This window comes from Tachypleus tridentatus, chromosome 3 (assembly GCF_004210375.1).
Source record: "Tachypleus tridentatus isolate NWPU-2018 chromosome 3, ASM421037v1, whole genome shotgun sequence".
Lineage (NCBI taxonomy): Eukaryota > Metazoa > Arthropoda > Merostomata > Xiphosura > Limulidae > Tachypleus > Tachypleus tridentatus.
This window is the reverse complement of record NC_134827.1, coordinates 93,194,942-93,218,254: the sequence shown is the minus strand read 5'-3', so window position 1 is coordinate 93,218,254 and position 23,313 is coordinate 93,194,942. Positions and strand designations below refer to the sequence as shown.

The following is a 23,313-nucleotide window of genomic DNA, read 5'->3' as shown; positions in this document are numbered from 1 at the left end:
AATTAAAAGCGAAAAGAACGTCTGGCATACTTTAGCGTAAGAATGTTTTAAAATTCTACACACAATCATTCTTTACTGCATGTGGCCCATATTTTACTTATCTCGCAATTTCAAAAAAACTTTCTCTTGTTAAAATAGATTTGAAAACTGTAAGAATGTGTTTATTGGGTTTAAACACCCTCACATTACGACCATGGTATTTGAACGTCTTTTCATTCTTTATATCAAGAAGACAATATAAAAAACAACATGGAGAATCGCTCGTTAGCCAAAAGTTGAGTTTTACGTTCCCATACAATACCAGTAACTACTGCTTCTAATGCAGTTACTTAGACTTTTACCTATGAAGTGTCATGACAAAGATACGACTTACGTAACTGGGATCATTGACTATCCACTGTAGTATAGTTATTGATATTCTATCATCCACAAAAATTCTGCTGAGCTTTCAAAATTAATAAATTAACAGCTAAAATAATGTGATGTATTTTTAATTTACCAATTTGCTATTCCTAAATGTGTGTACCAGTGTCATAAAGTACAAGTTTAGTAGTAAATGTATTATATTGCTCCTATTAGTTTTATTTGGTAGTTTTTATTTAAATAGTGCTCTTCAACTGGATTTTTTTTTTGTCTGTGCACGGGATTCATCACACAACAATAAATATTTCTGAGTTTCCCTGCACTTACCCATGTAAAATATTTAAACTTTTAGTCTGAACTGTTTAGGTTTGGCCTGTCCTCATGACTACATATTCCATTTATTGTGAGCTTAATTACAATTTACAAATACGTGAAGTAAAAACATGCAAGTGTGCGTGTGTGTATTAATTACCATCATTTCATGTACATTCTTTTTTGTTTTAAATATCGTAAGTATATTTTATAAACTCTTTTCACACATGCTATCAAAATATTCAGTTAATGTTCTGCTACACACACAACTTTAACAATTAATAAAAAACAAGTGTAAAACAGGTAACCATGACAACTAACAAGCTATTATTTTATGTTAACTGTTATATATTTTGGCTTCTAACTTTAACTGAAAGTTTTACTTGCTCTCTAACTCAGTCAGCTTTGTTGAATAGTTCCTAGTGGAAAGGCCTTTCTGATTAGCTACATTTCTTGTTAGTTTTGATCATAAGCTTTGTTGACACATTTATACGTATATTCAACTTGAAATTTCTTGAGATTATCAGTAATTTACACATTTAGGTCTCCAACTTTAATCCATTATACAACGTTGAATAAGATATATTGATATTTCTTTATTACAGGTGGGAAAGTACTTTTCTGCCATATTAAAGAATAACAAAAATATCAATACAATGTCTCAGCGTTCTAATATCCCTGTTTATAAACATTAATACTGTTTTTGTTTTTTTTTATAGTTTTGTGCAAAGCTACATGAGGGCTATCTGGACTAGCCATCCCTAATTTAGCAGTGTAAGACTAGAGAAAAGGCAGCTAGTCATCACCACCCACTACTAACTCTTTTACCAATGAATAGTGGGATTGGTTATAAAATAATGCTCCCACGACCCTCACATTACAAGTTGAGGGCCTTAACCATCTGGCCATGCCAGGCCAAACACTGATTAAGCCAGTATTTTATGGTCTTGGAGAAAAGCGTTGGTGCAATTAGGAATGCTATATACAATTCAAAAAAAGGTTTACACTGTACAATTGTATATGTTATACAGCCTAATACAAAAATTAAAGTAAATAGAGTGGATAAAATTATTTGAAAAAGTTGATGCTCTTAATGAGCAAAACATTGTACTGTTTAAGAACAAAAACAAACTCCTAGAACCCAAGTCCTTTCAACAACTGGACCATTCTTCTCACAGGAAGCAAATTATACATGTGTATCCTTGATGGAGAAAGATGCATCTTTTAAATATACTGAAGAAATATTTGGTCTAATTTATTTTTATCTTAAGCATTCATTAACATCAGGATTTTTTACTAGCTAATAAGTTTGCAAGTGCATAAAAATTTAAGTTTTTTTCAAATAAACTCAACATTGGTTTAGCTTACTTATCACAGCTGTAGTTTCTGTTAACGTACAAGGTACAAAATAACCATATTTTATGTACTTAGTGATGTGTTAAGAGAATAGACGTTAATTTCTAACATCAGCCTTAAGATCAGGTAAACATTTAATGATTTTGATGTTCATTTACAAAATATATAACCAGTGTTATGAACCATTTGGACAACAATATAGGTAAATCTAAACTTTAGTTAGTTTGTAATAAAAATTGTAATTACATTCAATTAAATTATCATGTCTGCAAAAGCAGAACTATGGAAAATTGAAGTTACGATCACATTAAGTCATGTTTGTCCATTTATTTTTCATAAATAATGTTAACTCCTTATTCTTCTTACATAGATGACTTATAAAAATATATAATTTTAAATAATTCATTACTGTATATTTTTTTGGCATGAAAATTTTAACTAAGTAAAAAACACTCCAAATTACAGGAAAAAGCACCCCAAGTAAAGGGTTGTTTTATTTAGGTTCCGAACAGCTCAAAAGAAAATAAAGGCAATACAACAAACCATAATAACCAGAAAAGACGTCTTTGAGATGGCAAAGCATATAAAAATCACACTTGTGTTATCAGTTGATCTTTATTGTCAAAACACAGAAGTTTTAGTGAAACTAAAGTTATTTTTCATATTTATCAGTAAAACCAAAAGAAAAACAAAATATAAATCAAGGTGGTCTGAAATGGCTTCCCACAGAGGTAGCAGAACACATAAGAATGGAATTGCTGCCATTTATATAACATTCAGTTGAACACTGAGCCAGCAGTGAATGCATTTTTTTGAAAATCTTCAGAAAAGCTTTCCATTCAAAAATATATATAATTTTTTTTTCAACTGTAAGATATTTCTAATCATCACTGGGATTTTTTTTTAGTATCTAATTTACAAACTCAACAGAAGTTTTAGCTTCCAAACATCACAAAAACCAAGAAATAGGAATAGCAGCATTTTGGTCAATTGGACATCCTGTATTTACGCCAGTTTTCAAAATCAAATCAAACTGTCTATATGAATTATTGTCTGAATAACAGTTTCCATATCACCAAGTATCAATTTATTCAAAACAGCCACCTAAAAACATTGAATTTTGAGACTTGTTATCAACATCATAATAAATTTTAAATTTTGAAAAATGTTATAAGTTTCAAAGGCACTAGAAGTTTTTACAGATGCTTGGATATGCTGTTTTACTAAAACAAAATCATATTTTATGAATCTAAACATTAAATCTTTGCTCTAGAGATTTGCAACATTAACTGTTAAAGCTTAGGTAAACATAAGAAAACTGGAAGTTTTTATATTTTTCCTTACCACAAGTTGGAAATTAAATTTCTGTACCATGGAAAAAAATCTTATGTTGAGTAAAAAGTAGATGAAAATCATGACTACAGCTAGAAAAATAGAAATTAATAAAAAATGCTTATTAATGATTAGTTATGAGTATTTAGTTCAATGAAAACAAAGTATTCTCTCCTCTACGAAATTTTCCCTTATTGTGGGATTTCACTTGTATCCCCTTTTAACATCTGATCACCTTTTAATAACAACCTTATATTTAAAGCAAAAACAGAACTATATATATATTTTTTTCTTCACATTTCAATACACACTTTTTCAAAAACAGTGTAAAAGTTATGTTACAGAATCCAGAATGAAGTTGTAGACTTTATTTTTCCTGTTTTGAACAACTCTTTCCCTATAGTAACTTTAATCAGCTGGAGAAATTGAATTAAAATCAGTTTAAATTTGCACACAAATAAAGATAAAAACATCCTTTTAAACTAAATACTACACACTGATTCTGAAAATGAGTTACTGTTGGATCAGGTTTTATGAGGAATGGGAATCAGTGTTTCACTGAAGACCAATCAATAATTTGTACAACAATATGAAATTTTCTAATTCCATTCAAATAAACAAATTTATTCACTGGAAAAAAATTTCCTTTGGACAACCATACTTACTTATTTAATGAGAAATCTGGACTTGTAATAAGAGTTTTTTTTTGTTGTTTCTTTCAGCCTGCTATAACACAATAGACTTCTTTCAACTTCCAACACTGGTGCATTATTATTTCACAGCTTTATATTTTTCAACTAACAAATACTGGTAAAATTTCTTATCTCTTAAAGAAACTGCACTATGTGGCATGCTAATGACTTAATGCACTGCATCATAAAATATAAGGCACATTCAAACCATCTGACTGAGTCAGAGGAAACCAACCTTCCTCCTGGGCACCCACATTCTTTCATCTCAAGACTAAAAATCAAGGAAGACTCTGAACACATATAAACACAATGGCTCAAGGTTTAAGTTATAAAATCTTCACCCCAAGTCAGGCTGAGTTAAAACTACCATTGCCCTAGGTACAAAAAATAAAAATGTATATAAGACACAAAAATAGCTGCTGATTGGAGGTTATCTTCAACAGCTGACTTTAAAAACTTTTAAACTTCAAATCAGATCTTCAAAAAAAATTCCCTTATTTAAGGGGTGAGAACCCATTGTTCTGTAAACCTTGGCACTATGTAGCAACTGAGTGGACACTGTTCACTCAACAAATTCAAGTTATCACAACCTGTCATCTTCAGAAAGATGGGGCCCCTCCATCTGTTAAAACAAGAAAAAACAAATATATACATCCCTGCCATGTAAAAATACCATTTCTACAGTTAAGTAAATATTACCATCAAAAGGAGGGACTTGCATTAAAAAGCTACAACAAAAATGTTACATGCACTAAAAATATCATCAGGTTGCATATTACATCTCACACTATGGTCTGTGCAACAGTGATCTCTTTAACACCTGTAACATTTCTGTTGCAGTTATTAAGGCTTGTTTTGATAAAACACATGTACAAATTTGTATGATTTATGATATATTTTTGAAAAATGATTCTAAAACTATTCTAATATTAGTTTGAAAACATTCAGACATTGACTCTTTGTCATGGACATGCAAGTTTTTTTTATGTAAGTAATGTTACAAAGAATCCATTGCTTTAATTTTAAAATGTCTCCACAGTAGCTGCTTACAAAAGAAACACCACAACACCATTTTGTTGAACAGCAAAATTGTTATTTTAGATTGTTAAAAGAAATCCTGTAATACCTAATCCTCCTAGGGCATGTTCTGTCATGCTCAAACACAGTGACTCCAGTCTGGTATTGATTTCTGGGTCATTGGAAGATGTATCTACAACTATTAAAAAACAAATCTTTTAACTCAAACATACAACAAACTTAAATTATATTAAAACTGAGATTAGCATTTTAAGCTTTTAAAATGTGAAGTAGGGCAAGATGTAAAAACATTGAAACGTACAAAAAGAATGGTTTGACACAGCTCTTAAACCTTCAAGAATGAACCTTTAAATTGTAATTGTGCAATACCAGTTAAATTTAAATGTTATCAGTGTAACACTGCAACCAAATGTTCAACTTTCTTCCATATTAAAAAAAAATAAATTAAACAGCAACTATCATAACATAGTACTTGGATTAAGCAATACTAACCATACACAAAATTCTTAAAGTAAAATAAGTCAAAGTTTAAATATTGTAGATGATTAACTAAGGCAGGTTATCAAAATCCAGTGATCTCAAAGTTTTTATCTTTATTTCTAGTAACATTATAGATATGAAAGTAAAATAGTAAAAGATTTGAAAGCTATAAATTTAAAACAGTTATAATTATCATATTTAAAAACATTAAAGCATCAGTAAACAGGATGCTTGTCTTAAATATATTTTTAAAGCTATTACTTACACTATTTTATTGCATTTTCATTCATTTTAGATACAAAAATTTTTTTCTTTATACTTCAAGCTTATAAATACTGAAAATTAATTCTGTAACAAGTCTATGTTATAGGAGCTGCAGGCACTCTAACCAACACTCAATTTGATAAAAACAAATCTTCAAAGTCTAGTAAATTTTGAAAATGACAAGGTACAAAACTTTATTTGGAAACATTTGACTGATGTCTATGCTGTTGTATCAGCTCAGACATTATTACTGGTTGAGGTCTAAATGGACTGCTTAGACTCCAGTTGCACTGATTTCAGATTAAATCACATAAAACAGCTAACATTAATGTTTCATCTGATACTATTTGGTAAAACACCTGGTTTTTCTTTTATTAATTTCTAAAAAAACATGGTAAGCAGAAGAGAAGACTTATTTTCCTTCTAGATATGCATCTACTCATATGGTTAAATAATGCAATTAATTTCTGAAAACACTGCCCTGCTTCTTCAGCAATAAAAAAATATTTATTTTGACAACTGATTAATTAAGGTGCCCATTTGCATGGACTCTTCCCAAAAGTAATTAACTAGTCATAATTAATGTTTCCAATTATTCCAATCGTCAATTAATTGAAAGTATAATTGAACTGGATATTTTTAAAATAATCAACTAATAACAGTTTATGGTTTCTGATTATTTCTGTTATTGATTATTCCAAATATCAAAATAATTGAAATTTTGTTTAATTGATTTGTTTAGAAGACACTAATCAGTCTAACCATTACTTACACAATCAATTATATCAGTTAAATTGCTCAGTTCTAGTCTTCTGTAATAATTTCTTTCAATTTTGAAAATGTGAAAACTAAAAAAAATCAAAATTGTGTAAACTTGTCAAACTTCCCCATCATATATTTTGTAAAGTTGTATAAACCCTCAGAGAAAATACTGATGAACACAGTAACTGCTATAAAATTAACAACAAACAAATATTCTTTATTAGATCAAAATAAAGAAAATGTATTCAAAATATTTTTACTTTTGCCCCTGCTGATGAAGTACTAAAATGATTATGACAATTAAAGAATTACAATTATTTTACTAAATCACACTTCAACAGGTAACACCCTCACAATTAATATTATTTACTACTGGTAACTGTCTAAAGTGGATAATATGCAGTTACACACAGAATCCAAACACATTTTAAAGTTGATAGTCCTTCCAAACATATGGATGATATAGAAAACAAAAATCACCTTTATATCAAAATATAAACATTTTATATATTTTAATAACAACTCTTTTTGTAAAGTAAAATTTGCACTAACCCTCTCCTTGCTCTCCAAAAACAGAAGTCGAAAGTGGACTTGGCCGGACTGGAGCAGAGTTGGTACGCTGCACAGTGACATGAGGTTTCAAATGCTATTAAAAAGAAAATTATATCAGAGTCATTATTTAAAAATTTAAGCCAACTGGCTTTCTGGAGTACAAAATTTCTAAGCCAAAGGAAAATTAATGCAAGAACACTGAATTTGTACCTATATTCCAAAATTTCAAAGAAACATTTGCCAATTTGGCCATAACAGGTAAGAAAACCTTGTAAACTTATACCCTGATCATTTGATCACCACAGATAATACATTTGAAAGTTTTATAATAGGCATTAAAATCTATTAAACTTACATCTTGCAAACTTGGTCGTTTGATCACTACAGATAAAGGATTCCTTTGTGGAGATTGTGTCAAATTTGGTGTAGCCACAAACCCTTGTTGACGAGGCATGTGTGGTCGCTGAGAAGACTGCTGGAACTGTGGCGAGACACGACGTCTGTTGGCAACAGATCCAGCTGCTGCAACTGCTCCAAGGTCACTTCCTTGAGCAGTCTGGCCATTCCATTTTCTAAACAATTAAATACATACTCAGTATCTAATAAAATAAACCTTCTGTATTTCATTAAGTTTATTTTCATGAGCCTATTACAGAAAATTCATATTCCTTTTTTCTCCTAGAATTTATATATGCATACACAAGAGATAATGTTTGAACCAACCCTCTATTTAGCCTCGTGTCCAATGAGCGGCGTGGGGGCAGGGGATGCCACACTTTCTGTATTTGTTGCTTCCAGGAAAATAGTCGCCGTTTTTGCGTTGGAGTAAAGGCCTATGAATTAAAAAAAAAAAAAACAGCAGATTCTATAGCAAAAAACAAACCTCTGATTGTTCAACTGGGTTATTATACTGAAATATAATTAAGTTCTGGAGTCAAAATTCTCTTGAAATAATTTGAGCACAACTAAAAATATTTTATATAGACCAAACTCATTACTTTCTGTCTTAATATCTTTCCAATACTGAACTGTTTCTAAATATTTAGTTCCCAACTACTTAGAAATTAAAAATTGGTAATATCACTGTATTGTACTTTTTCAAATACCAAACGTCTTTTGGGAATATTTTCAGTTATTCTATGGATGAGTGTTATAATTTTCCCATATTTAAAATGTGTTTCCAATAGCTGTTCATATACTTAGCTATTCTCGCCCAGTGCTGTATTCTTCATAGCAAGCGTTTTTTTTGCATGCACAAGCCTTGCATTACCACACAATCCCATGATAACTGTGGTTCAACTATATCTTTCATGTTGATCATCATCTGACAATCACGACAAACAAGATGGGGTACAGTATAGGGATAGGGCAATTGAGGTAAAAAAGTAAAATTAGGAACTACCAGGAAGACTGAAGCAAGAAAAACACCCTTGCTGTCAGTCACTTGAAGTTGGCCTTTACAGTCCTTGGTACAATTCAAAATAAAAATAAAAAGTAAAATTTGTAAAGTTTAAGACATGCCAGAAAGACTGAAGCATCAAGATTGAATTTGCAGTCAGTCACCTGAAGTTAGCCTTTCCATTCCTACGTTCAAGTCAAAAGAAAAATTGAAATGTGTAAAAGAAATCATGCTAAAACACTATATAGTCCTATAAAAAAACTTAAATTAAGTCTAAAAGACCAATGACTCTTAAAAATGTAAAAATATGAGTGATATGGGCAGTGTCACCTGCAATATGGGCCAAAGTCAAGGACAAACCTGCCTTACATATCTTTAAAATGGTGTTGTTCTAGGTTGTAACGACAGCACGATAATAAAATGTGGATGACTGTCATCTGAGTGCCACATAGACCACACAGAAAGTGGTGGGTTAAAAAACTGACCAATGCATAGCCTTGCCAAAACAAACTCCTCTTTTTGATCCTTACAGAAGCAAGAGGGCTAAAGACCTAGAAAAGGTTTGATTTGAAAAAGCTTGTTATTGTGTTGCTCATTCCAGGTTGCCTGTCATCTGGTGTACAGTCTGGATTTGATAACTGGACCATAATCCACGTATGGGATGGGTACTGGGATGATAGATCCAGAACAGACAGACTTTGCTGCTCTGTCGACCAGCTCATTCTAATAAATACCAACATGATCTGGTATCCAAAAGAATTGGATGGAGACAGATGGGCCAGTTTGTTTTCGATATTGATGAGAAGAGGGTGGTGACTATCATGGAATGATTCCAGGGCCAATAGACAGCTGAGAAAGTCTGTATATATTGTACAATTTGTATATTGCATTATTTCAATATGATTTAGGGCAAGAGAGATGATATACAATTCGTCAGTGAATACAGAAACTGTAGGAGGAAGTTTGTGTGACACAATCGAACTGTCACAAACCATGGCAGAGCCCATTGAGTCATCCAATTTGGAACCATCTGAAATGGATGGATCATATGAAAGATGTTCAGCAAAGAAAGAGCGATATTTCCAATCGGGAGTATCTGCTTTCCTCAGATGGCTCAAAGATAGGTTACAATTGGGGATAGCAATTTGCTATGGTGGAACAGGCTGATTTGAAGAAACTGCACTGTTATTCAAGGAGAAAGCCAATTTTTCTATTTGTGCCTGGAAACGAAGACTAAAAGGAACAATGGCAGATTTTCTGTTATTAAAAAGTGTGGTCCATCGTGGTTGGAAACACAACTCCAGGTAGGATGCTGTGGTAAGGATCGAAGTTTGAAAGCATATATTAGAGACAGTTGCAAATGGCAAATATATAGAGAGGGTTCATGAGATTCCACATACAGATTTTGCATGGGAGAAGTACGAAAAGCTCCAATGCAAAGCTGAAGCCCTTGGTGATGGATTGGATCCAACATTTTCAGTGCTGGGGTTCTGGCACAACCATAAACCACAGATCCACAGTCAAGTTTGGATCAGAAGAGGGCACAATAAATTTTGAGCATGGAGTATCAATCTGCTCCCCTAGAAGTAGAAGAGAGGACACGAAGAATGCTCAATGCTTTTAGACATTTGATACGAAGTTGCTTGATATGCAATATAAAATTTAATTTACAATCAAACGTAAGGGACGACAGAAAGTACATCATCATCAAGACGGAGTTCTGGATCTGGGTGGATTCCCGTTTGTGGCAGAAATGTATACAAATGGTTTTAGAGAGTGAAAGTTTAAAACCATTTGCTGTGATCCACTTCAGTATCCAATTGATTGCAGTTTGCAGCTGCCGTTCAATAAACCTCATGTTTGATGACTGACATGAGATGTGAAAGTCATCAACAAAAAGACCATTTGCAACTGCAGAGGTAGCTGTTCACTGATGGCATTAATCTTTGTAATGAAAAGTGTGACATTCAGAATTAAGCCCTGAGGGACTCCAAGTTCCTGTGGGATAAAATGAGAAAGTGTTGAGCCCACACGGACTTGGAATCGGCACTTCATTAAGAATTGCTTGATGAAAAGTGGTAACTTGCCACGCAATCCATACAAGTGAAGGTCTTGTGAGATATCATATCTCCATGTTGTACCATAAGCTTTCTCTAAATCGAAGAAAACAATAACAAGATGTCACCTTAAAAAAGCTTCTCTGATTGATGTTTTAAGGCGAATTAAGTGATCTATTGTAGAGCATTGTCTTCAGAACCCACAATGAGTAGGTGAGAGGAGGTTGTTTGATTCAAGAAACCAAACGAGGTAATCATTGATTATGCTCTCTAAGATCTCAATGAGACAACTTTTCAAAGCAATGGGATGGTAATTCAAAGGAATCATTGGATCCTTCCCAAGTTTCAGAATAGAGAGTATGACAGCTTGTCACCAAGCATCAGGATAGACATTTTCCTGCCATATCCCATTAAAGAAATTTAAGAGAATAGTAAGAGTTCTGGAATAGGTGGCGTAACATCTCAATGTATATTATCAGGTCCAACTGATGTATTGCCAAACCGATGAATTGTAAGCTTGAGTTCCATCAGTGTAAGAGGGTGATTGTAGTCATAGGAATGGTCAGTTGAACAGGAAAGAGGCAGATGCTCCACCTGTGTTTTAATGGCTAAAAAGAAAGGGGATAAGTTCAAAGAGCTAGATACACAAGAATTCCCCAAGAGTATTGGCAATGCTCTGTGCATCTGCAACTTCATGGCCATCAGATATTAAGGTAGAGAGGAGAGCAGAAGTACATCTTCCACTCATTCTCCAGATCTTATCCCATATAACTTTTGTGCTGGTGGTTGAAGAAATGCTGGAGGTGTATTTAATCCAAGATTCCTTCTGGCTTTGATGTCTAACTTGTAGAGCACGGGCTTGCTGAAATGCAATGTGGTTTGAGAGCGTGGGGTATCTTCTAAATTTATCCCACACACAGAGTTTTTCATGTTATAGAACAAACAGAATTCCACCAAGGGCAGGGATGTTGTGGGGAACAAGTCAAAGTTTTAGGGATGCATCGAGTAGCAGCTTGTATAATACTGTTGGTTACTGCTGCTATACAATCATCTATGGATGATTTACCTAAGATGGCAGGATCAAGTTCCAAGAGAGAAGTGAAAGAAGGCCAGTTGGTCTAGACCAGCTTCCACCAAGGTACATGGGTCAGGTGGTACTGATTATGAATAATCTCTCGTAATATGATGGGAAAATGATCACTACCCCATGGATTGATGTCAACCTCCCAGGAAAAGCGAGTGAATAGCAAAGGGAAACAGACAGAAAGATCTGTAGCTGTAAATGACTGACTGGGTGCATGAAAGTATGTGTAAGTGCCAGTATTGAATAGAACTAGGTTGTGGTTTAGGAGCATATGCTCTAAGGCCCACCCTCTCATATCAATACAGGAGCCATCCCAGAGGGATTATGCACATTGAAATCTCCCAAGATTAAAAAGGGGGTTGGCAGTTGCTCAGTGAGGGTATTGACATCAGATTGATTATAATGTTTCAGGTGTAAGGTATAAAGAGCAAATAGTGATGGTACAACCCAAAGAGACACGGATGGCTACAGCCTCAAAGGGTGTGGTCAATGACAGGGAAGACACATGCTAATTAACCAGCAATGCAACCTCCCCATGTCCCTATCCTACACATAGCCTGTCGTTCCTGTAAAATAAATAAAGTCTGATAGTAACTGTATTTGTAGGCTGTATAAATGTTCCCTGCAGAGAAAAACGTGGGATGATAAAAGTCAATTAGATCTTTGATGTCAGTCACATTTGATTGGAAACCTCAACAGTTCCATTGGATTAGTGTGGCCATGTGTAATTATTTCAGAAGGGAAGACAGTAAGGAGTCCTTCTGCTTACGACCACATTTTGTTTCTTTATTGGATGTGGATCTATTGCCCTGTATGGATCCTGCTCTAGCTCAAATAGTTGGATCTGAATTTATTGGTTCACGTACTAATGATTGAGGGTGTGGACGAATGGTTTGTTTAATTTTTGGGGTATCAAGAGAGGGAGACGCCATGGAAACATCTTGACTTGAAGAAGGTGAAGTTCGGCAATGACTGGAAGGTGTGGTCAGGACAGAGATGGAAGGAGACACTGATTTGTGAACTGTGTCATTAAGATTTGTTGGTGAAGATTGTGAAGGAGATAGGGTAAGATCTGTTTGGATTCCTACTGTAGTAGCAGAATGGGTTATAGCAGCATAAGTTCTGGATGGAATAGGTAATAATATTGAGTCTCTGTATAAGTGAGATTGTTAACTCACTTATTGTTTCTTTTTCTTCTACCTATTTAGGGCAAGAGGTAAAATTAGAAGGATGCATACTATTACAGTTTATACAATGTGGTTCGAGTTGGCATTCGAAGGCATTATGGTCTTTACCACCACAACGGGCACAGGTCAAGGAACCACAGTAAGATTGTTTTGAATGACCAAATTGTTGACAATGGAAACATCATACAGGATTTGGAATATAAGGTTACAGCTTACAATTCAGATATCCTGCTTTTATTGTGGTGGGAGGACGTGGTGCTATAAAATGTTAGTACTAGAGCATTTGTTAGTTCCAGAATTCCATCTTTTTTGAGTGAAGATTCAGCATACTGCTGTAACTCATTGGCTGGATGAGACCTGCAAGGATCTCTGATTCGAGAACAGTCCTTAAATCTCTTTCAACTATGACTCTTCTTGAAGTATTCAAAGTGGAATGAGGAGTAACCTCAATTGGTATGTCCCCCAAGGCCTTTGATGTCAGGAGGAGTTTGGAATGCTGTAATGAAGATGTTTCACAAACGTAGCTTTTTACCGATTTAGGGGAGCCAGCAAGCCTTTCTGATTAAAATAAATAGGGACACCTGCCCTAGAGGTTTGTCACTTAAGGAATGCAAAATTAAGATTTGTGGATCAGATTCAAGTGGTGAGTTAGGCTGTACAGATTCATCAATGCATTGTTGTTTTCCAGTAGTCAGGTTTTTTTAATGGTTTCAAGTTTTTTGTTTTTTTTTTTAAATAAAGGAGTATCCATAGTAAATAGAAAAATTTTCAATGCCCACTGACCCCACCCACCATAGAGCCCTACAAGGGGATGCACTACAGTGCCTTAAGGGCACTGCAGCGATGCCAGGGTTTCATGAGCATTATACCCGAACAACAGTGTCAGACACAATGTCCACAACACCCGTTGTGGACGTCCTATGCTGGTATTCAGTTGACCCCGGCTCAAATGGACTAGTCAATTGATCCTGGGGAGCCACCCCAAGACTGCCCATTTACAGGAATTCAAAGCCAAAGTGGTGTGTTGGAGTTGGACCCCTCAACCACCAGAATTCTCTCCTCTCCTTCACAGATTACCACGCAAGGGAAACATGCAGGTGGATGTTTAGATCCCAGAGGAGGTAAACTGTAAGAACAGAACCTTCTCTGGGAAGTACCTCCCTTCACCACGTATAGGAATCCACATCGAGGGGCCCTCTTAAAAGAACTGCACAGAAGTCAGATGCAATGTCAACCAGAAGGACCAACAACACAGAGGTTGAACACACTTGTTAGTAGCCATGTGCAATATCATTCTTTCAATCTGGAATTGGAGTGCATTGAAAACTTCCAGCCCATACCACAAGGAAAGGGATCAGCTCAATCCTCAGATCCTACCATATACAGATGGAATACATGCTTTGAGGACCACACACCAGCAGAACAGCAATGTCTCACTCTCTACTGAATGTTTTTTTTGTTTGTTTGTTACTGTTTGACAAAATTCAGGAGAATACCTTCATGGTTCACCACCCCATTGACTCAGAAACAAAAAATGGCAGCAATTCCTGTATTCCACTAGAAAAACAAAATGGGAATAAAATGCATTAGAAAGTCTGGAGGAATGCTGACACCAGAGACAGTGCAACAGAACTATTTTGAAAAGCAGACATCTCATAATTTATTCAACTGAAGGGACCCAGCACAGCTGGACAGCCATCCATTGATAAGTACAGTGCATAACAAGCATATTAATGAAGCAAATATATTCCAAGGAAAAAAACCCTACTAGCAATCTTGTGGAACACCCTACTTCAACAGTGTGCATCACTGGCCAAGGGTATATTGTATTTTATTATTTCATTAAAGCCATACTGTGCTGATTTGAGAAATATCAAGTATAGCTGGATAGGCAATGCTCACAACAGGTGGAATGCTTAATAAAGAAAAGGAATATTCTCCTGAAAGAAATATAAGTGCAGGTGAAAAAGACAGTTTTCTCGATTACAGCCTCACCAAAGTTTGAAGGATTGCAAAAGGCGGGAAATGGTACTCATATGTGGAACAAATGGCTACCCAATGAAGAAAGTGGAAAGTGAGCATACAAGGTGTAGTCCTCATATTTGACTGAATAGAGGGGGGGGGGGGGGATGCCAAGGAAAAGGTAAGGTTCCTGATATGATGCAATAACAAGCTGAACAAAATTCAGGAAAAAAAAGGCAAGGATGAATAAGCCAATCAAATCAAATGAAATAAACAAACCCAGCTATTTAGGGTAGAATAAGAAAGGTCATAAACAGAGGAATATCACTAGACAATGAAAACCTGGGAACAACCATAAAAAGAAGACATGCAAGCAATGTAGTAATAAAGAGCACGTATGTGACATAGAAGTCCATCTGGAATAGTCCAGGAATAAAGGTGGGAGAAGGGAAAAGTAAAATAGGTAAGAAGAATGAATTATATAAGACCCTTTCAAAAAACAAAGAGGTGAACAGGACCATTGTGTTTGATTCAGTATATGAGCAGTATCTCAACAAAGAGAAAATGTAGGAAGTTCTTAATATACATTTCAGCTTGTTAATATCAGTAATTCAAGCCTCTAATTCATACAAAACTAATTGACTTTGTACTTTGACATCAAAACATAATCAGAGGTAGTGCTTCACCCAACAAACCACATAAAAATTGATAATTTGGTGTGTTTATTAATATTTACTTTTAAGTTTAGAAATTAAGTAATGTATAACATGAAAATCTGAAAAAACAATTATATTAACTTTATTTAAATGAATTTAACAAAGATAGTTACACAGTAATACACAGAAGTTTTTTACATTTTTTTTGGAACCCTCTATGAAGGTTTGTTATTTTTCTCACAAAGGAAACAATATCTTACCTCATGACTTAAACATTTATCCACCAATACAAGAAACTGATTAACTTTATCTTCTTCCATATCTACGGACACCAACAAGTGAGTACAGACTGAAATAAAAATATTACATAATTTATTAGTCTTATACAAAGATTAATAAAACAAATAAAGTAATAAACATGCACTCAAAATGTTCAGTACAATAAAATCTGGTTTTAAAGCATTTCCAACTCTGGAACATAGTCAACATTAAAGCATGTTCAACGGCCTTGAATTCCTTGAACTATGTATATTCAAGATTTTGACAATCGTAATTGGTAGAAAACATTATAAAACCTGCATCTGAATGGATCCTATTCCCTTCTATATACTCATAAAAAAACAAACTTTGAATACAATTATAAACATTTCTAAAGGTTGTTCCAACAGAAAGCAGCATGTAATGATGCTATTAAATCTTGGCAGGTTTGTATGTCAAGTAGGTCCTACAACATTTCTGTTACCTACGAGTACTTATTTTAGCCACACAATCACAACTAACATGAGCTTAAGGCCACTTTGTGAATGCTGCAGTTTGGCTATAAAGAAACTTCCTGTCATCCAAACTTTTGTCAAACTACCAATTTCAGTTTAAAAGTCTCAATACTTTAACTATGCTGAACTGGATTGTAATATTACCTGGTCACTTCAACAAATTTTTACCTGATAATGCTTAGCCTAAAATATGAATCAGCAAATTTAAATATTAAAAATTACAAAACTTCTAATTTGTTTCATATAATAAAACATACTAAAACCTACAAATTATTCATAATAACAGTTTAATACTATGGAGACATGACAATAGTTTATTAGTATAGTTTAATGGGTTCTGGCTCTGAGTTAGTGTGATTACAATAATTAGGCAACATTTTGATTTTGAAACAGTATCAAAGTTTATTGGCTTTAGGTGGAGTTTAGTAAGTTTCTGAAATACTGATTACATGGCTTATTGATATCACTCCAAGCCAATACACAGCTAAAGTATTTTTACTATTAAAACTGAAGTGAGGTATGGTTCTGTATTACCCTACATATGTTTGATACAGATATTAATAGTGATATTTATATATATAACATTTTAGGCATAAACTTCTTAAACAGCCTTATAGTTAAAGATACCCAACTGTTTTTATAAAAATAATGTACTACACACTAAAGTTTTAACCTTTTCCCATCAAGCGGGTGAATTGCCCTGGTAAGTCTCCTGCCATAATACTCGAATCCCCCTCGAGACTCAGAATACCAGGACTTTGTGGAGGGCTAGGTGTCAATGAGCCCTCAGGGTCTTGATCCTCCAAACTTTCACTACCTTGAGAAGAATTTGACTGTGATCCCTCAGGTGGAGAGAATGCCTTAATGGGAGTCTGCAGCAATGACTTCAGTTCTGTCAAGATATTTCTTATACTAGCTCCTTCCTGAAGATCCTGAGAAAAATATTTACAAACACACAGTATTTCACAGTTATAATATTCCCCTACAACAGACTGAATAAGAAATGAAGAATTTATTTGGGATAATCCATAAAAAAAAAACCTGTAGATGTTCATAAAATCAAAGTTATTGGTTCTGAAGTAAAGGTATTAAGGAACACTAGATAGAAGCTGTTGGTTATTTATTTGTTTGTTTAAATTCCATGTAAAGCTACCTCAGGGCTATCTGCACTAGCCATCTCTAGTTTTGAAGTGCATGACTACAGGAAAGGCAATATAATAAACTTGAACAAGTTACACACCAGGCCCCTTTTGGCTGCAAAAGAACGTGCGATTGATACTTTTTGATATGGGTACAATAATAGGAATGTTTATTGACCGAGTACTGTCAAACTTCAACCTTTAAATCCTAGGGAGTAATCCAATGGATTAGTTGAAAATATCACACAAAAGAAAACTAAAGGAGAGAGAGACAACCATGCAATAAAGTTCCTCTGTTTGTTTTAGACTATCTGCAACTGTCCACTGAGTGAATTGAATCCAAGAGAATAAAGTCAAAATCTTGATACCATCCATCAACTGATAAAAACCACTAAATTTGTAACTGTTGAGAAAGTTAATCATGGCAATCTTAAGGTTTAGAAAACAAATTATGGATAAGTTACACTTAAGAGGGAAGGATAAATTAACGCTGTTTAATAATATTTATGAGAAAAAAATAAAATTTGATGTTTTCACATTACTAAAGCAACAAACAATAACAGTTATTTGAAATAGGTAACAATATAATCAAACTAATAGAGAGAATGTACTCGCATAATGTAGATAAAATACAAGTAGCGAGAAATTGTGAGAACATTAAGAAACATACTGAAATACTGCAAAAACTCGTGATGTAAAAGTTTTTTCATACATAAACTATTTTTCAATTATCATGTTACGAGTACTTTTCACAGACAATACACTTCAGTTTCTTGCTGAATAGAAAACACTACATGTTGTCAGTAACTCTGACCACAATAAAATGAAACAGTAGATATACATAGGTCAGTTTACCATTATCTGTTTAGGACAAAACAATATTGTTAAAAGCAAAAAAATTTTACAAAATAAAATTATTAAAAATAATATAATACAGAGTGGCAACAACATAAGATTATTTATAAGTCACAATAAAAAATTTACTTTACTGAAAGTTTTTTTTTTCCCCACAAACAAATTTTTAATTATCTGTTTAAATATGAAAAGTTTAGAACTATGACGACAAAGAAGAGTAAACTCAAAATACATACAGAATGACTAAACTGTTAACAAGGTTTTCCCCCATGACATTTCACACAATTTCATTCAATGCAGACCTGTAGATGTGCAATTAACACAATGATTACAGGAAAAAAAACAACAATGACATTGGAAAACTTCATGGTAACAAATAAAATGTTGCATTTTTAGTTTTTTATGCAAAGCCACTCAAAAGATTTCTGTAGTAGGTGTCCAAAATTTGAAACTGATAGATTAGAGAGAAAGTAGCTAGTTAACAGCATCAACTGCTAACTCACGAGTTATTCTTGTCTGACTGAGTGTATGGATTGACATTTACCTTTATAATATAACCATGGCCAAAACATTCAGGGAGTAATGTTTTTCTTAGCAGTAGTAGGACATTAACGATGGACTTCCAGATACATTGTTCAACATACTAAAAACTCTGCCACACTCATCCCTCAAATATAATGAATTACATAATTATCATCAGACTGGTAAAGCAAAGTTCTAGGACATTTTATCAATTTTCCCTTACTTACGGCTATGACATAGTCCAAGATACATTTTAAAACATATTTTCTTACATACACACATCATTTACAAAATATACCCTTTTAAGTTACCCAAAATAATATTCAGCTACATCTTTGAATGAATACTGACTACAGAACTTTAAATCAATAACACTATGTTTAACCAGTTTATTCTTATCCAATACATTTAACAGTGAGGTAATGTGAATTATACAAGAATTACCACCAGAATTCTTATTATCCACCTTACCTTACATTAACCCTGAAATGGATCATGCTTTGCTAGGTTGAGGGTTATATACCATAAACCTTGATGTCTCATAATTGACTGATATTCATAGCATTTCAACCTTTAGTGTTGTAGCCAAACAGGCCTGATAAGTCACAGAAATAAGCAACGAATCAGCAACACAAACCTTGACATCTCATAACCAACTAATATAAACAGCATTTCAAGTTTATGTTGGTCTGATGAGTGAAGAATAAACAACATAAAACAAAGTTATTAAACCTTCTGTTTTTGTATTATAAAAACCTCATACCTGGCCTCTAGAGCCGAGATTCAAATCATTATTACTATTTGACATACCTGATCAATGTTTCTCACAATTTTGCTCTAGAACCATGAATTTAGAAAAGCAAAATAATTAAAATTTATGCTTCTTACCTTCTCTAATAACCTTAATGTGTTTTGCCGTTCTTTCAGTTTTTGAATGCTGAGAACAATCTTGTGACGAGCTCCTTTTGTCACATTCTACAGAGGCATAGAATATATATATTCCAATAAATCAATTAAAATCACAAAACATGGGGCTTCGATTCCTTGATATTCTACAAACAAATCAAGAATGATATACAATTCATGACCATGTTAATATTTCACTAAGTACAGCAAGATATCAAAATATCATTTGAAATATAAATACTCTCTCTCTCTTTGGAGATACAAATGAATACAATAACTATTTGTGCTTTCTTGTAGGTATAAGTCCTGACATTTCACCACTGTAGTTGTAACCTACCCAACTTAATATAATATAGCAATGTTCTGGGATTTCATTTTTGAACATTCAAACAAAAATGAGTGCCTTGAATTTCACAAAACATTAAGTCTTACTTTTGTAGAGAAAAACCAAGAGAGAAAACTGCTTATATTGTTAAACTATTCAGGACAACATTCATTGGATGAGTACAACATTTAGAACACTACTAACGTTAATCAAACAATTTGTTCACTTGCACTTGGTGAAAATTGTTCATTTTGATTAGTGCCATTGTGTTTGTTAGTCAACCAAGAATTTAATTACACTACTCTCTGCAACCATCAAAATAATTTTAACCAAACAATTTTGTATTTTCTGTCAGTGAATAAAATCTCACCTGCTCTTCCAACTGTTTCTCTGTTAGTTCCATCATCTCTTCATATGTCATGTTAGAAAAAAGGTAGGCATACTTGTGGAGTCTCAAGCCCTTTAGCCACATTGTCACATCTGTCAATTTTACTTTTTTAGTGTTCTTTTTTTTAAAATTGGGCAAAAACACATTAAATGACATAGCATAAACACTTATTGTAACTCAGAATCAAAATGTTAAATTTAAGGAAACTTTATTAAAAAAAAATAAAAAGGTGTCAAAAGAAATAAAAAGTACTGATAAAACTTATCAGATCAATACCAACAAACAGATTACAGTATTCACAAGTACCTAAAATCAAAAGAATGGATCTTTCTAATTTAAACTTGAATAAAAGAAAAAAATATATGCTGAGCATATAAGTATAAAACGTTAAATCTTAAAGAACAATAGATGAAATTTAAACTTTTCTTGTTAAGAATGTAAACATATCCTATGAACTGGCAATAGATTCATGATAAGGAAAACAAAGTTCAATAATAAAAATGAAGATAACTGGCAAGACAAAATATTTATTTTGAAACTTTGAATGTTTTGGAACACTTATTCCATCTTAAGCAAAATGTGGAAATGATATTCTAATTATATTTACGAGTTAATGGTGGAGTAACTTCAATAATGAATTTAAAATATTTAGAATAATGGCAAACAGGAGGAAATAAATATAATACACATTATGGAAGTAGCACATATTCACAGTTGCAAGCAACGTTAAGTTACAGATATTCTTGACAAAGGACTGAGATAGTGATATGACCCATGGTTTCAGCATGTAAACAAACAGCTGAGGGGCTAGGTTTAAGTGATAAATAACTTCCTGTTTGATCCTCCTAAATGTTCAGACTAAATTTTTAAGTGGTTTCATTTTACCAATGTACATGACTTTAAAGTCACTACATGCACTTGGTCATTACAATGAAAGGTATTTAAATGTGGAAAACTAGGTGTGCGTGCATGTGAGAGGGAGCTGAATTTGAAACTCAGAAACTCATGTCAGTTGGATATCCATTGTTTTACATATGTTTGTGCAAAATAGAATAATTCAAGCATAGATTAAAAGTTTTGTTTAACTGAGTAATGAACAGGTTTCCTTAGGAATGGTTAGGGATGAAGATTTTAAAATTAACCATTTCTTGTAAAAGGATTTTTATTGGTCTTTAAAAAAATTATAAGTTTAAAAATATAAATTATTATAATCTGTGCAATAATTTAACATACTAATCACAATTTACAACAGTTGTGATTGTGTAATTTATGATTAAATATAATAATTTAGAACTAATAAAAACAAAAATGCACAATAAACTACATGTAGAAACTAACTGAAGAGACAACACCAAACGATTGAAAATTAAACAATGATAAGATGCAAAGTTCCACATTTGTGTATTGGTTTAAACCAAGGCAGAAACACATCTTGAAGATACAGGAACATCCTAGTAATTAATTTACCAACATTACGAGTTTTAAAAACAAATATTGAACATTAATATGAGAAGTGACTTATTAAAATGTAATAAGGACATTAAAAAGTGGAGATCATAAAATTTAAACCTGTAAATTAAGTTTCTTTTAAACACATGAATTTTAGGGTCTTTATATACTTTTTATTTTAAAAAGACAAAATGCACAGAATACAAGCAGCTAAGTCATTAATCACAGCCAATAACATGAATTCCAGCAAACCCTCCATTTTTATTCAGAAAAAGAAAGGCAAGTTCTAATTAAATACAGTATGGATTTTTCTTATGGTACATGTTCATGTATCACCCTCCCAGTGAAGATTCATTTGTTTTTATGCCATAAAAACACATCTGTAAGCTTGAGGAACAGAACAGTGAAGCTACCAGAACACATTAAAAATTTAGGTTAGGCCAATGACTGATTTTATTATTTCTTGAAAAATGGTGTATATTATCCCATTCTTTTTATTCATTACAAAAATGCATTCATAATTCAATTTCTTATAAATAACAAAAACTGTTAACACCTTAATATTACAACAGTATATTTAGAATCCACCATCTGTTTTTGTACTTCTGTGGCAAAATTTTGAACTATCACCTTTACAAAACTTGATAGAAGACAAATATTTAAAAAACACAATAGTTACAAAATTTCCCACAAAAAACTTTTTTGTAATATTTTGTCATCCTAATAATGTTTTACATATGCTTAAACATGTTGAACATTATTTTTAGCATAAGTCTAGTGATGTAGACTGTTTTCCAAGTTGGACACTCGTATTTTCTTTTAATTGGAGGGTGGTTTGACAAATATTAGCAAGGCTTAATAACTACAACTTCAAATCATTTACTAAGTTTTCAGTGAACAGTGTAAAGCATGTCAGGCTAAAAAATTACTGATTACTGAGCCAATTAGTAAGTTACAGTTAGAAAATAAGTGGAATTACTTTAACATTTACTGTGGACTTTGACCTGTCAGTGCATGTTAGTTAACTTTATAGTCAAAGAAATAAAATGATATTAATTGGAATGAACTTTGCATTTTTCTTTATCATATAGTCCAAAAGAACCATGCCACACAACAGAAACCAGTTTTTACAATGCTAGAAATATAACTGTAGTCATTTTTGAAAGAAATAAAAATCAAGACCAAACTCCAAGACAACATTGTACTTGAAATAAGATTAAATATTTGGTGAAAATAATGGAAAAATAGTGGAAACAAAAATCAAGAAAACAAAAATTACAAAAAATTAAAAATGTTCAAGTAGAAAGGAACAAGAATTTAAGAGACTTTTGAAGAACAAAATACTTTTCACAATTCTTTTGTAACTTTTACAGTTAATTTACATGAAAAAAGATAAAGGAAACCATAGAAAATTAAAACCAAGAATACAGTAAAAGTGATGAAGTAAAAAAAAAAGATAT

The 23,313-nt window shown here is 32.9% G+C and overlaps 1 protein-coding gene across 7 annotated transcripts in view; it reads right to left on the bottom strand.

The window, feature by feature from the left end:
- Positions 1-2,490: 2,490 nt before the first annotated feature.
- The window catches only part of smg (sterile alpha motif domain containing protein 4 smaug), a 117,786-nt gene continuing 96,963 nt past the window's right edge, over positions 2,491-23,313 (bottom strand). For all 7 annotated transcript variants that reach the window (XM_076495705.1, XM_076495706.1, XM_076495703.1 and 4 more), the window contains 9 exons: positions 20,387-20,496; positions 19,674-19,760; positions 16,943-17,201; positions 15,757-15,845; positions 7,875-7,984; positions 7,507-7,723; positions 7,152-7,245; positions 5,182-5,271; positions 2,491-4,677 (listed from right to left, as the gene is read on the bottom strand). In XM_076495705.1, coding sequence (XP_076351820.1) covers positions 4,655-4,677; positions 5,182-5,271; positions 7,152-7,245; positions 7,507-7,723; positions 7,875-7,984; positions 15,757-15,845; positions 16,943-17,201; positions 19,674-19,760; positions 20,387-20,496 — 1,079 coding nt within the window. In that variant the 3' untranslated portion in view covers positions 2,491-4,654. The remainder of the gene's footprint in view (positions 4,678-5,181; positions 5,272-7,151; positions 7,246-7,506; positions 7,724-7,874; positions 7,985-15,756; positions 15,846-16,942; positions 17,202-19,673; positions 19,761-20,386; positions 20,497-23,313) is intronic.